Source organism: Hyposmocoma kahamanoa, unplaced genomic scaffold (genome assembly GCF_003589595.1).
Source record: "Hyposmocoma kahamanoa isolate Upper Pololo Valley unplaced genomic scaffold, ASM358959v1 160, whole genome shotgun sequence".
NCBI lineage: Eukaryota > Metazoa > Arthropoda > Insecta > Lepidoptera > Cosmopterigidae > Hyposmocoma > Hyposmocoma kahamanoa.
In genome coordinates, this window is record NW_020653575.1 from 7,408,976 (window position 1) to 7,423,562 (window position 14,587).

The 14,587-nt window shown below is 40.2% G+C and overlaps 1 protein-coding gene across 1 annotated transcript in view; it reads left to right on the forward strand.

The window, feature by feature from the left end:
* Nucleotides 1–14,587, forward strand: part of LOC113225475 (protein strawberry notch) — a 36,106-nt gene that overhangs the window by 9,946 nt on the left and 11,573 nt on the right. The window contains exons 7-17 of the mRNA XM_026457793.1: nucleotides 79–360; nucleotides 934–1,109; nucleotides 1,953–2,117; nucleotides 2,291–2,532; nucleotides 3,589–3,742; nucleotides 4,712–4,846; nucleotides 5,414–5,559; nucleotides 11,142–11,314; nucleotides 13,223–13,405; nucleotides 13,889–14,095; nucleotides 14,347–14,556. Of these exons, the coding sequence (XP_026313578.1) occupies nucleotides 79–360; nucleotides 934–1,109; nucleotides 1,953–2,117; nucleotides 2,291–2,532; nucleotides 3,589–3,742; nucleotides 4,712–4,846; nucleotides 5,414–5,559; nucleotides 11,142–11,314; nucleotides 13,223–13,405; nucleotides 13,889–14,095; nucleotides 14,347–14,556 (2,073 nt within the window). The remainder of the gene's footprint in view (nucleotides 1–78; nucleotides 361–933; nucleotides 1,110–1,952; nucleotides 2,118–2,290; nucleotides 2,533–3,588; nucleotides 3,743–4,711; nucleotides 4,847–5,413; nucleotides 5,560–11,141; nucleotides 11,315–13,222; nucleotides 13,406–13,888; nucleotides 14,096–14,346; nucleotides 14,557–14,587) is intronic.

Consider the following 14,587-nt stretch of genomic DNA (forward strand, 5'->3'; position numbering starts at 1 on the left):
CTCTTTGTAAATATACATTTGAATAAATTTATCATCAAAATATTTAATTTAAACATCTTAGATCGAGAATAACTGAAAGTGCTGAACGGGTAGTGACCACGGATTTTGTCCTCCAATTCAGGATAGTAAATGATTTTTGTCGAATTCCAGTAAAACTCGGTCGCAAGCACCCGGATCCGGTAGTAGAAACGGCGTCGCTGTCGTCGGTGGAGCCGGTAGACGTGACGTACAAGACGAGCCTTCCCGACGAAACCATCCGCAACGGGCTGCTTTCCGCGCTGCAGCTGGAGGCCGTCGTGTACGCCTCGCAGGCGCACGAGCACATGCTGCCCGACGGCACCAGGGCCGGCTTCCTCATCGGTGGGTCTACGTTCTTTGTATCGAGATTGCAATAGGACATTCAACTAAAATTATCTGCTACATTTTATTGCGAATAAAACCGCAACACAACAACGACGTGGTAGCCCAGTGTAAGAACTCTCACTTGAGAGATCGTCGCTTCGCATCCCTGTACCTGTAACACTATTTTCTAGGAAGTTTAGTAGCAATAACCCTCTCGTTAAGGCGTACCCCTTGACAAACGTGCGAACTAATGCCTAAACTCTGAGGAACCCGTATTCAGCAGTGGAACGTATAAAGACATTATTATTGATGCAAAAAGCGGACACTAGTATTTCCACAAAAAAAATCATGGTTGTTAAATATTATGATATCAAATAAATAAAGGCTTGTTACTGATGAAAGACGAAGCAAATGGAAGACTGTTGTCTCTGCCTACCCCGATGGGGAAAAGGCGTGAAGTGTATGTATGTATGTATGTATGTAATGATGAAAACTCCATCATCGGGAAATTTCCTATTGCTTTTTAATGTGAATGAACTACAGGCGCTTCCAAGTTCCAGTCAATGATCTTTTGAAATTTTTCTTGGACAGGCGACGGTGCCGGTGTAGGCAAAGGTCGTACCATAGCGGGAATAATATTCGAAAACTACATAAAGGGTCGCAAGCGTGCCATCTGGATCTCGGTCTCAAACGATCTCAAATACGACGCCGAACGCGACCTGCGCGACATCGGCGCCGGCAAGATAGAGGTTCATCCGCTCAACAAGGTAAATATACGCACGTTTCTCGGTTAGAATAAAATAAAATAGAATCATTTATTCCGTATAAAAGCACAGTTCACACGCTATATAACGGCAGAAATAGATACATCCAGGGAAGTACTGCCGCCATACCTAATTCTGCCATCAAACATAATGTGAGTATTACTGCGGTTCCGGTTTGGGGGTGCGGGTGAAATTACAGCCACATGGGACTTATCAACTTATGTCTGACGGTCCCACTGGCAGTGCCCCTAAGATCTTTGCGATTTAAAGCTCTGAGTGGCACTGCAACTGCTATGGACAGGAGTGTCGTTCACCAGGCGCACGACTTGTTCGTTCCGTCAGTTGGTATTATAAAAAAAGTTACTTTAGCAGGGTAGTATATTTTGCAAAAAAGTTTTCTAATTATTAATAAAAACCTTAACTTATTTCCTTTTTTTAATTGTTAGTACAAAGATCGAACACTCAGAAAAAAATTCTTCGATCCGACCGTATTCGAACCGACGTCTTCTAGCGTACCGTATCAGATGCTATACCAACTAAGCGACGGAACGAACCAGCGGATCTCCCGAATTTTTTTATGTCTTTGTTGTCGTGTCCTCACTATTGTATATACGGCCATCATAGCGCGCTGGTACTGTAATTGACCTTATCAATAAAAAACTATGATGGAAAATTTGTCCTAAATATTATAAGAAATTACAAAAAGAATATCGAACACTGGCGCTTGTCAGTCGCTGGCGCCACCCACCTTTAGGTAAATATCTGCCTATTCCAATCTCTGGTGTTAACATATGAACAATTTTGGTTACATTATTCTTGAATAGCAAGTTTTTTTGTGTTACGCAGTTCAAATACGCGAAGCTGTCGTCCGCGGTGAACGGCAACGTGAAGAAGGGCGTGGTGTTCGCGACGTACTCGGCGCTGATTGGCGAGACACAGTCCACCGCTACCAAGTACCGCACGCGCCTCAAGCAGCTTCTGCAGTGGTGCGGGGAGGACTTCGATGGATGCGTATCCTTGACAATACCTCTTCGTCCTTTTTATTTTCCCGGTTTTATCATCAATACCTTCACTTTGAGAAATGCCTTTGATGACTAGACTCGCTTTGTAGCGTTCTATGGTCCCATCAGGATTTTCTTTATTTTATAGTTCCATTTGTGTGGTTCCCTTGACTTTAGAATCAGATTGTATTCGACGAGTGTCACAAGGCCAAAAACTTGTGCCCAGTTGGTTCGGGCAAAGCGACAAAGACTGGTCTGACAGCTCTGGAACTCCAGAACAAGTTGCCCAAAGCCCGTGTGGTGTACGCCTCGGCCACTGGCGCTTCGGAACCGAGGAATATGGCGTATATGGTCCGGCTTGGCATCTGGGGAGAGGGGACTCCATTCCCCACTTTCATGGACTTTATTAACGCTGTCGAGAAGAGGTAAGTTTGATGTTGTCCAACAAAAATGTTACTGCATTGTTACTGCAGTGTAAATTTTTTTTGCTGCTTCTAAGGCTGCCAAAACAAGGATTGTCCGTTTTGCAAGTAGCAGTTGACATTCTTAAGAAACATTTGATTTTTTTGTGTGTCTGAAACAACTTGATATTTTTAGTCGCCAAAGGGCAACGATTACTTTAATCAACTTATAATGATTGATGGAGAAACACCATTCTCGACAGATTTATATATCATTTACACAATTCTTAATATAAATATGTATATGTATGTTTCGTAAATGCACCTTTGTTTACATTTTTGATCGCAAATTCCATCGCAGGTATAGTCGGGAATTTCGATATGGAATTGTTAAGTGCCTGTCCCTAATTTGCAAGCAAATATTTAGCTCGTACTTTAGTAGACGAAAGTTACTTTTTACTTCTAAATTTGTTATTTGTCTTTTATTTAAAACAAATAAAGTGTCAGGATCAAGATAAGTACCATTTAAATAACCACACCAAATTTGGTAGTAAGCAAGTTTGATTTGCCCGAGAAAAATATGTCAAAAAATAACCACCACAGTCTCACTGTAATCCAGTTTTTGTATTACCTATGACAATAAGCAATATTCTTGGACTTTCAAGCTACACTTCAAGATATGTGTTACAGGATGTACTATTTTCAAAGTTCCACGTTCTATGTTATAGCCTAAAAGCTTACACAAAAACACCATATTTAAGCGATTTTGGGCACCTCATCGCCTTAAGCGTAATTTATAAATAACATGTATTTGTGTCATCGTAAATGAAATTTGTCATAAATTCTGACGATGTTTTCCTTTCCGGTAATTTGTTAACTAAAGAAAAAGGTTTATGATCACTGCTTGTTTACGTTTTTTCTAATCCTACAAAAATTAAGTATAGTTGCAGTCAAAGGTGACAAAGACTATAGTTAAAAGGGCAAAATAGACGAACACCTTAGGTCAGCATCCAGTGGAATATTATATTTAGTTGGTATTGCTATGCCGTTGATTTGATTAGTGAGTGTTGCGTGGTGCAGAGGCGTCGGCGCGATGGAGATCGTGGCGATGGACATGAAGCTACGAGGCATGTACATCGCGCGGCAGCTCTCCTTCCACGGCGTCACCTTCAAGATCGAGGAGGTCCCGCTCTCAGACTCCTTCAAGGAGACTTACGACAAATCTGTCGCTTTGGTATGCGCATTCTTTTTCTACCTATTTAATAATTTTGTATGCTATGATTACTAATGCATCGAGTGCCACACGAGCAATAATGCGGTGTCGCAAAGTAACGCCGCTTACTTACGTATTGAAGCACCCCTGTCCGCTTCGTCTCCTGGCCCTTGTTTGATGCGCACGCGTTCAGTGGCCGCGCGCCGTTTCAACGCACCATGTGAATTTATAGTCTTCTCTTTTGTGAAGACCGAGTAAAATGACATTTCTAGGGTTGCCAGTTTTCATAAAATTTTAAATAGTTATGTAGTTGTTGTCGATAGTTTTATCGATAAATTGTAGAGAAGATACAATTTTGCCAAAAATTACTAAATTATGAATGTTACGACATTCTAATGGTTACTAATTGCGTTACTGCCTTCTTCATTCTTATTTTGACAGATGGCCTACTAGTATAGAAATCAATTTTTATTCTTATACACATTAATAAGAATAGCCGGATTTGATTATCTACATTGAATTAAAATTAAAAACTTTAAAATATGTTTCATTTTTGTATTTTTCATAAACATAGTTCTAAAGACAGTGTATGTATGTATTGATTTACAAAAATTGCCATTTCAAATGAACTTGTGCTCAGTAATTGGATGAATAATTGGTCGAGAATGATTCAAATGAAACAACTTTAGCTATTTATCCTATAAGCATAACCAATATTCAGTCGAGAGAATGTTTATCGACTACAATCACTAGCTGCTCGAACGCGGGCAACACTTGCCCTGTGAAATGTCATTTTACTCCCGTCTTCAAATATCTAATTTATATATATAGTACAACGCAATAGGATACTAATTACCTGAAATGAAAATAAAGTTTTACTTTGCTGACTGTAGTCACGTCAACATTTTGTTGTACAACTTTAACCAGACATATTAATGTTGGCTTAACACGTATTCTAATTATTTGATTGTGAATGAAATGTTTGCGCAGTGGGTGGAGGCCATGCAGCGGTTCACGGAGGCAGCGGAGCTGATCGACGCGGAGTCGCGCATGAAGAAGACCATGTGGGGGCAGTTCTGGTCTGCGCACCAGCGTTTCTTCAAGTACCTCTGCATTGCTGCCAAGGTACTATGGTGTTTCTTTTTTATTTTTTTAATATAATATTTTTTTTCAAATCGATAAAAATAAATTTAATTATTATCATTCTTACTTTTGCTATAATAAGATTTCTGTTGATATTCAAAATTCGCCATCTACGAGATTTATAAATGTATACAGCTCCAAAGTTCGTTCAGGGAAGTACTGCTACCTTACCTATTTCTGCCGCCAAGCAGTAATGTGAACATTACTGCGTTCCGGTTTCCAAGTAAAGATGCTGGTGAAATTACAGGCACATGGGACCTGTCACTTTGTCACAGTGGCAATGCCCCTCAGATCTTTGTGATTTAACGCTCTGAGCGACACTGCAATTGTTAGGGACAGGCGTGTCGCTCACCACCAGACACACCACTTGTTCGTCTATAAAAAAAAATACAGCGCTGCATACCTAGATGACTATCTTAGTGACCCATTTAGTTATCTCAGGTTGTTTCTATCTGTGATATCGAAGGTAGTCACAATGAGCAATTGAAAAATGACTGCCTTGCGAGCAGCGGTAGAGTGCGAACGGTGCCCGAGAGCCGTGCGTTGCAGGTGAACCACGCGGTGGTGGTGGCGCGCGAGGCGGTGAAGTGCGGCAAGTGCGTGGTGATGGGGCTGCAGTCCACGGGCGAGGCGCGCACGCTCGACCAGCTGGAGCGCGACGACGGCGAGCTCACCGACTTCGTCTCCACCGCCAAGTGAGTGCCCTCAGTACACCTAGCAACTACACAAAATGGCACAATACAAATCGTCGTCTTACTTTCTCCAACTCGTGTCTTAAAACACAAAGTTACGGAAGTGCAAAAAATTGATTATATCATTGACTTACAAATAAATGGACGACGGGTCTAATACAAAAACCACGAAAAAAATGTCCCAAGTCAACCTTTTTAAACGTAGTGACATGTAAAGGAATATGAAAAAGCTAAAACATTGAATTTAAATTGTAATGTCATCGCAGTACTGTCTAATTTTGCTTGCTTACCTGTCAGTCGAACAAACGAAGACTAGAGCGTGAATGACGCTCTGTATACGATTTTAACGCCCTATAAGTTCGGACACTTTTTAGCGCGGACCCGACGTCTATATAATTGTAAGTCAATGGATTATATATACAAATTTTGCAGGTTTTCACGTCGCATTTATTTTGCTTTTACCTATTCTTAAAGTAATGCATCCAGATTAACGCCCTTGATAAGGAATTTAAAATAAATAGAAAGTTTTGCCGTCTTCTGAATAATCACTCTTTATAACATACGAGTTTGAGACAGTAAGGCATCGAAATGCAATAATGCGATAAATAATTAATGACTTAAGAATAAAGAGGAACGTAGTAAATTAGGCGGAATACAGCTCATTATTGTATTTTCGTTTGTCACAATAGAACTCAATTTCGCAGAGATAGTAAAAAAAATGGTCATTTCTAACAAAAAAGATCTTTATGGTTATTTTGCGTTTAGTTAAGGTGCCGAATGGCAGGTATATTCGGCAAAACTAAACTCAAAATAATTAACACCATAGATAATCTTTTTTTGTAATTCCCGCAATTTACGAATACAGTGTGCTGTGTGATGGTTTTTCTTTAAGCTCTCTACATAACTCTTTATTAGTAAATATTTAATTATTTTGCCTAGGTCGGCAAAGATTTGCACGCCCCATAAATGACAAACTTTGTGGGTTCCTTTTTGAAAGTAATGCCGTTCCAAGCATGTTGGAAAAAACATTACTATGTATGAGAGGATAACTGTAACTCTTTAGTCACACGCCTGATATACTGTTATATTCGACAAGAGGAGCGCTGACATTCCACGAATAATATTGCAGGATAACGTTGTTTATTTCACGTCATTCAACTTCTATTTATTTCAATTCATCATAACTTGTACTTATAGAAAGTTGTCGCCCTCAAATTGCGAGAAAAATATCATTTTGACTTCTCAAGCTCTTAGAGTCGTATTCCAGAACTCTACTCAATGCTCAAGTCAGGACTTGAGTATTGCAGTGAGCACTGAAAATCATATTCAAGTCCCTGCCATTAGGGTCGTATTTCCAGTGCTTCAAATCATACTCAAGTCTGCTCAAGTCCTGACTTGAGCATTGAGTAGAGTTCTGGAATACGACCCTTAAAGTTCGTATTTATGCTGGGTGTAGGCTGCATAAAGTACGATTTTATGCTCTAGTGCATAAAATAAAAAACCATCACATTAAAAATATGTCTAATTGTTGTAATTTTACAATTTTACATTCAATTTTAATTAAATAATCGTTTATTTGTAATATTGCTGTTTAATTTCTTCGCAATCGAAGTGAAAAACAGAGTCGTTCATAAAACCCATTTTACCCTCGATATATCCATCGAGACGAGTATATCCATCCTCGCCTGCGCCTCGGATGGATATACTCGTCTCGGGTAAAGTGACGCGTTTTATGCACTTGTTGTACAATCTACTGTTATTCCATACTACATGTCCATACCTATTGAACAACAAAAAAAAATTGTTTATATGCAAAGGATTCGCCTGTAATTCTTACCACCAATAGTGCTCATTCTTTAGACAGTTCTATTAAGAGTCTGTACAACCTGAATCAATCTCTTTGGAAAAAATATGTAGTAAATTTGGGGATATACACTGATTACTATACGGTGTGAAAACACGAGTCCTAAAAATTTTCGATATTCGAAAACAGAAACCGCAGTATGCAGTAGGCACTTTACACTACCAATGATTTTTTAAATATCATCTGAACTAAATACAACACGTAATAGTATACGATATACATTTTTCAAAAGGCTTTAATTAAATTCTAAAATAAAGCCAGTGCCGCTCGACCCAGGCAAAACAAATCGTATTAGTACGGGAAAAATTTAATTCTCTGACTCTTAGGCAATATTTCCTATCCGGCAATATTTTCAATGTATGTACAACACACGTAGGAATAGCTAGCTTTTATTTTAATAAAACCCAAATCCTGTGTTGTTATTAATTATGTTTATTACAACAATAAAAGCTTACATCATAAAAACTAACATAAGGTTAGAAACATTGTTTTAACTAAGTCGTCTTTTCTTTGCCGAATCGTTCAATTTCAATTGAATATTTTTCAAGTTAACCTTTTCCAGTGGCCGTATCTTACGCAGTTCGCTTGTTAATTGTGTCATTGATTTTAGATTTGATTTGTTTGGATTATTTCTGAACAACTTGTTCAGTCTACGGAACTCATCGTTCATCGATTTAAGGGCATTTTCATAATTTCTTTTTAACTCTAGCGGTTGTCGCGTGGATGTGCTGGGTTCATCATTTGACCCTTCTTCATTTACGATGTCCGATATGTCGTCAAATTCTTCTTCCAATGGGTCGTCTTTATCATGCTCTGTTTTAATTTCAAGATGATAATAATTACCTTGTGCATCAGATTCTGGATAAGACGGTTCCGATTCGGGCTCATTCTCTGTTAGTTCTGTGGAGATTTCTTTATCCTGGTTTCCCTCTGTCAATAAATTTTCAATGTCCTCTCTAATTTCTATGCTTTGCATTTCTTCTGAAATTTCAGGCTTAATTTCGTCCATGCCAGTGTCGTCCCCAGCAATATAAGTGAACAGGCTTATTTCCTCTTCGGTCAGTTCTGGAACTTTCATCTGTTCACATTCAATAATGTTGACTATTGCTGCTAGGTGTTCACAGAAATGTCCTTTTTTTCCGTCAACGCAATCGCAGCACATAGTATCTGTTCTGAAATGAAGATACTTCTTTGTAGCTTGTTGCACTTCGACCCGGAATTCATGTGAACTGATGCGACGAACGTCTGACCCAAAGCCCAACACAATCTTAGCTTTGTCTAAGAATTTGGTCATTGTCGCTGCGCTTTTGCCTCTTTTAACGATACTGAGCAACAGCCTGCGAAAATGTCTTTCCATTATGTTAGTAACGACATCCATCATGAGACACATGTTGAAACCTTTACATTTCTTTAATATAAACTCTCTCGTGAGTCGCACTATCATTTCAGTCAGGTCGTTGGTTAGATGTTTGTCTTCTTGTAAATACAGCCATTGGTCACGTTTCGCCCATAACTGTTCGACGTACTCTGCGAGCTTCCGTTTTGACGTGACATATTTGTGGCTTCGAAGATCGTTGTACATTTTTGTGGCATCATCTAGAGTGTCAGCATAAATCATGGATTTGATAAGAGCCATAACAATGGGACGTTTCTTGCGTTCCAGTTTGTTGTCGTCATCATTCAGCCAACGCCAAATTTCGCTGCACAACCAAGTGCGGGACGTAAATATTTTACTATCTGCAAAAAATCCGGGTAATGTGTACTGCCTTTGCTCTTTTAGGTCGGAGAAAACCATTTTTTTTGTGTACACATCTTTCCCACATGCATCGTCCATAGCAACTTTGATCATTGAAAATGATCCTAAGAAATCTTTAACCCTGTTTTGCATGAAACAAGCGGCGGGAAGTGGCCCTACGATGCTCGGTACATATAAGAAAAAAATAATATCACCATTCGGGATATTGGTGTAGTCGAGCCAAAGATAATCCAAGTCACATTTTGCTAGTACTCTCTTCATCATAGGGGTTACAATTGTCACCAAATTCCAGTAGGCGCCATTACCATAACCGTCTTCTATGTAATCGATGTCAATGCCGGCAAAGGCTTTTAACATAACCTTTTTGCCAGGAATCAATTCAGCGAAGATGTACTCGTGTCCGCCAAATTCTTTCTTTTTCTTTGAGTAAATATGCGTGACGTGACGTAAGGTCGGATTGATTGTCGCGTTTGAAAGCACGTCAGAACATTCTTCGCCATATTTATCTATGAGAACTAACTCGTGGTATTTTTTGGCTGCTAACGCTGAGCATCCATTATCCAAGTACTCTAGGAAAGCTTCGTCAGTTTCAGATGTACTTTTCAGCAGCATGAATGCCTCGGGAGCGTGTACTTTGTGCGAGTGTGTGAAATCTATTGATATCGTCAGATTCAAACCTTCTTTAAGATGGGGATCGTTCTTAATCGTATTCCTGTTTATAAACTTCATTCGGAACTCTATTTTCGCCTTGCACTCTTGATTGCGAGTGGCGAAGTCTGGCTTTATTGACTTGTTGAAACTAGATCTATGACAAACGTATATTTTGCGGTACAGTAACCGTTTTAACTTGCGGAAGCATTGTCTCACTATCCACGTGGTAGCAGTGAACTTTGAAAACTTGGTAATCCAATCGCTGGCGAACTGGCCGTAGAACTCCGGTGTCTGGTTTTCCACCACTTCGCATTTTATCAGTACCGTGAATCGTTCCGCCGATTCGAATTCAAACGTTGGGAACTTCGCTCCCGACGATATTTCCTCTAAAAATGATTTTAAAATATTTTTCGTAATCATGGCCATTTTTATCCGCACTTTGCAAAATCGACAAATTCTTGTTCAATAGTAATGTCGCACTCGCTATTTCGTAGTAATTCACTCGTGGCTTTGAAACAAAACTACATTTGAAGATTCATAATACTACTCCAAAAGCAGCATGAACTGCGCCACAATGAAATCTAAACCTGTTTTATTAATCAATGTATCGTGAATCGAGGTTGATTTTGAGACGCGCATGTGTAGAAATGCGCTGAAACCGAGTACTGTTCGCGACGCGTGTTGTTATCAACCGGTTACAAAACGTAATGGCCGCCGGGTGACGGGGCCGCGGTGGGTGGTCGGACGCTCTCGGCCTTACGCCGAGTAGGGTTTCTAACATGGCGCCTGAGCGCGCGACGGCGGGAAATTTGAATTGTACCATTTATCATGACGTATTGTGTTGATGTAACTATTCTTTTTCATACTTCTTTCAAGTGCTATTTTGGGATGTTATATTATTTTTATAAATAATATAGTTGAATCTATCAGCGCAAAACCTACCTATATTTAAATATATATTTATATATATCTTTTTTATACATAAAAAAATAGCATCCAAATATCAAATGGTTATGTATTTAAATATCATTAAAAGGAATATTATCGAAAAGATATTAAATGTGGGTTGCACCACTTTTTGCGCTGATATCAGTTTATGTTCATTTAAAATTTTTTCAATGGAGAAGACTACCATTCACCAACTGCCTCCGAGGTTCGACTCCCGGGCCGGGAGAGATATTTGTATGTCCTACATTTATTTCTCTTTGTTTTTTTCTGTTAATTTGCATTGTCCAAACAATATTTTTATATTTAAATATGCCACGTATTATTATTGTTCAAAGATTTGGCTAATAACGTTTTTTTTTAACGCAGAGGCGTATTCCAAACACTAGTGGAGAAGCATTTTCCGGCTCCTGACCGAAATCGTATCAACCGCTTACTCGGTCTCGAGGCGCCTAAGGCCAAACCCGCGGCACCACTGGTGCCCCTCGTGCCCCTCAACGGCATACATTCCAACGAGGACCCGAATACATCCAAGAGGAAACGTAAGTAGAACATTAAGTAAACTTATCGAGTTCTTAGGTTTTCGCGATTGTAACACATGGGAAATGAAACTATTTTTCCGGATTCAATCGCCTATATTTGTTTTTTCAAACAAATTAACGTTTCGGGGCCTTTACAGGACCCATGATCACGGTAGACTGAGGTGGTACAGTCATCAACCGGTTATGTCTAATATTAATCCAAACCACTATAGTTTCACTATAGTTACAAAAGTTATTAATTAAATACCTTATTTTTAAATTTTCCAAAGAACGTTCCAATTTACGCTACATAATTCATGGTTTTACAAATTAAATTAAAATAAATTTATTATTCATTAATAACGGAATTCAGAATAAATTATAACATATTAATTAATTCTTCAGTTTATGTCTGCTTGAGATTTTTCATCAGAGGAAATACTTGATCTCAAACTGGTGGTACGGAGAAACCATCTTCCCTCTATGTTTTTTAATTTCAATGGCCTTCGCAGCATCCTGAGTAGATAATGGACTTCTTTTACAATAACCTGGGGCTTGTCAAACTTGATTGAATGTAAACTTACTACTTAATAAATAAATTTAGTGAGTAAAGGCTGCAAAACAAAATAATTAGCTAAAATAAGCAAGGGCAATTAACTATAATATTATATTATAGTATTGACCGCTGACATGGAAATCAGTCAACATCCGTGATTGTTAGAAAATGACCAGAAACAATTTTAAATATTTAAAAAAATAAAATGAAGGTTGTTAATTACTCAGTAATCGGAATGGTAGCGTTTATTTACCCAAACTTCGATAAATAGAGACTGTAGTTCTATAACTGGCGCTCTTCTGCTACTATTAGCAGAAGAGCTCCTTGTGAAAGAGTCCGTCCACGCAAGTACTGCCACCTTACCTGTTTCTGCCGCCAAGCAGTAATGTCAGCATTACTGCGTTCCAGGTTTGAAGGATAAGGGTGCTGGTGAAATTACAGGCACATGAGACTTCAACTTATGTCTCATGGTGATGGGCGCAGAGGCAGTGCACCTCAGATCTTTGCGATTTAAAGCTCTGAGTGGCACTGCAACTGTTCAACAGTTATGGACAGGCGTGTCGTTTACCATCAGGCGCACGACTTGTTATATTATAATAAAATAAAATGACAAAGTGGAGACTGCCTTACGACTACATTTTTTTATCCCAGATCTTTTGTTTTCGGGATTCGGGAAATCACTTGCGTACATTAAAAATTAACGTTACTTTGGACAGGTAGGTAGAGTATATACATCATTCATCATGTACTGCGACATAACAGGTACCATCTATTACACACCATAATGATGGCCAAAGTATCTGGGAAGCGGAAGGCTGGAAGACGGAAAATATCATGGTTTCGTAACATCAGGGAGCGGAACAATTTCTAGATTTGGACAAAGATTTAGAAAACTGACTGCCGACCTTCAGTAATGGAGAGGCACTAGTGGGAACTAGAGCCCTGTCACGTACAAGGGGTATCTAGCTAAATAAAACTAGCGAACTGCATTACACTTATTGTATTAGAATAAAATAGGTACCCGCGCGCACAAATCGTGCCGTAGTCGTTCTGAATCGCAGAGCCAGTCGCATCATTCGCGTGACCCCCCAGTACCCCGCGCGCTCGTTGCAGGCCCGGAGGTGGATTTATTTAGTCCGCATTTGATCGATGGTGCAACCAGACATTTGGTGAAGTGAAGTAATTTCACAAAAAATAAATTCATATCCTGGTTTAGAAACACCATGCTATTCAATAAGATCAATATTGTCGACATGCACAATCAGTGAAAGGATGTGCATCCGCGGTGTAGCACTCCTCAATATTGTCAACCTTTTTATTACTAGAGTAAAGGGGGAGAGCGAAGGTTATACGAGACAGTCGTCTGATTACAGTGACAGCGAGACAGCAGGCGAACGTGGCGGCGAAGCGCGCGCGCGGCGGCTCGTCCTCGGACGAATTCGTGCGCGGCTCCGAGGACGAACTGGAACTCGACTCGGACGAGGAACGGCGCCACGCCTCCGACTCCGAACTTAGCGATTTCAACCCCTTCCACGGCGGCAGCGACAGCGATGATGGTGAGCCCGTTTTCGTTGGAATATTTGTCAGTGCTTGAAATATTCTAACCATTCAATTTTGAAATTATCTTATCTGGCGATCTGGGAATTGCGACTATTGTGTAGAATTTAGGAAACCATTATTTAATTACCTGACAGTGACATTCAACAATTTTAGAGATTTCTTTGACAGACAGGCTTTTACGTACATTGTGTATTAAGGACGCTAAATAAGAAATTACTAACGAGGGACTATTAGAAGCCCGAATAATATAACGTTTTAATTTTGAACATAGCAAGCTTGCTTGAACTTGGACCTGACCTATGTAAGGAAGTATGTAATGCTACAAATAAAAAACCCTCCTTACCGACCATGGCTGGGAAGAATTATTTCTTCGGACTTATTAGCCCGAGTGTTTTATTTGAGGCATTATAGTCAAGTTAGCCACCATAAGTATTCCTGCTTGTTAGACTTAATTACTTTAATAAATGTATAATGGCCAGATCCGTGGGTGGGGCGACAGAAGAAAATGAAACCAGCGAAAAAGAAGAAGGCGGTCGCAAAGAAGAAGCCGTCGACGACGCAGGACAAGATCGAGACGATGTTCGAGCGCAAGAGCAGCGCGCCCACGCCGCAGACGGTGACGGTGACCGCGCCCGGCGGACACAGTCTCACCGGCACGCCTGTCGGCACCAACGGGCTCTACCTCGGTCAGTGGCCTTGAACCACACCCCACCGCCATCGGCCTCCTCGTCTTCAGGAGTTGACGATTGCAGTACACTTGCAATCTAATATAAAGCCCTGCTGCGCCTTCTATGCTTCGCCCCTTAGTAGCTTTGTACTGCACCCACTGTGATGTACGGGGTATCATACTCCGCATCGGTAATTATTCTGACTCATGATCACAGAGCAAAATGGAAGAACAAAATGGTAAAAAACTAAACTCGATGTAATTTTGTAGGTCCAGCCCGTGCCGCGCCACCGCCGCGGTCTGCGATCGAACGTGCGTGCAGCATGAAGGAGGAGCTGCTGCTGGCCATCGAGCGGCTCGGCAAGCGCCTGCCGCCGAACACGCTCGACCAGCTCGTCGACGAACTCGGCGGCACCGAGAACGTCGCCGAGGTAGCTACTATTCCACTACCGAACGTTTGCCTTGCGAAACTGTTTAAGAGCCTATACTATCTCAAATGGCTTTGGTTAAT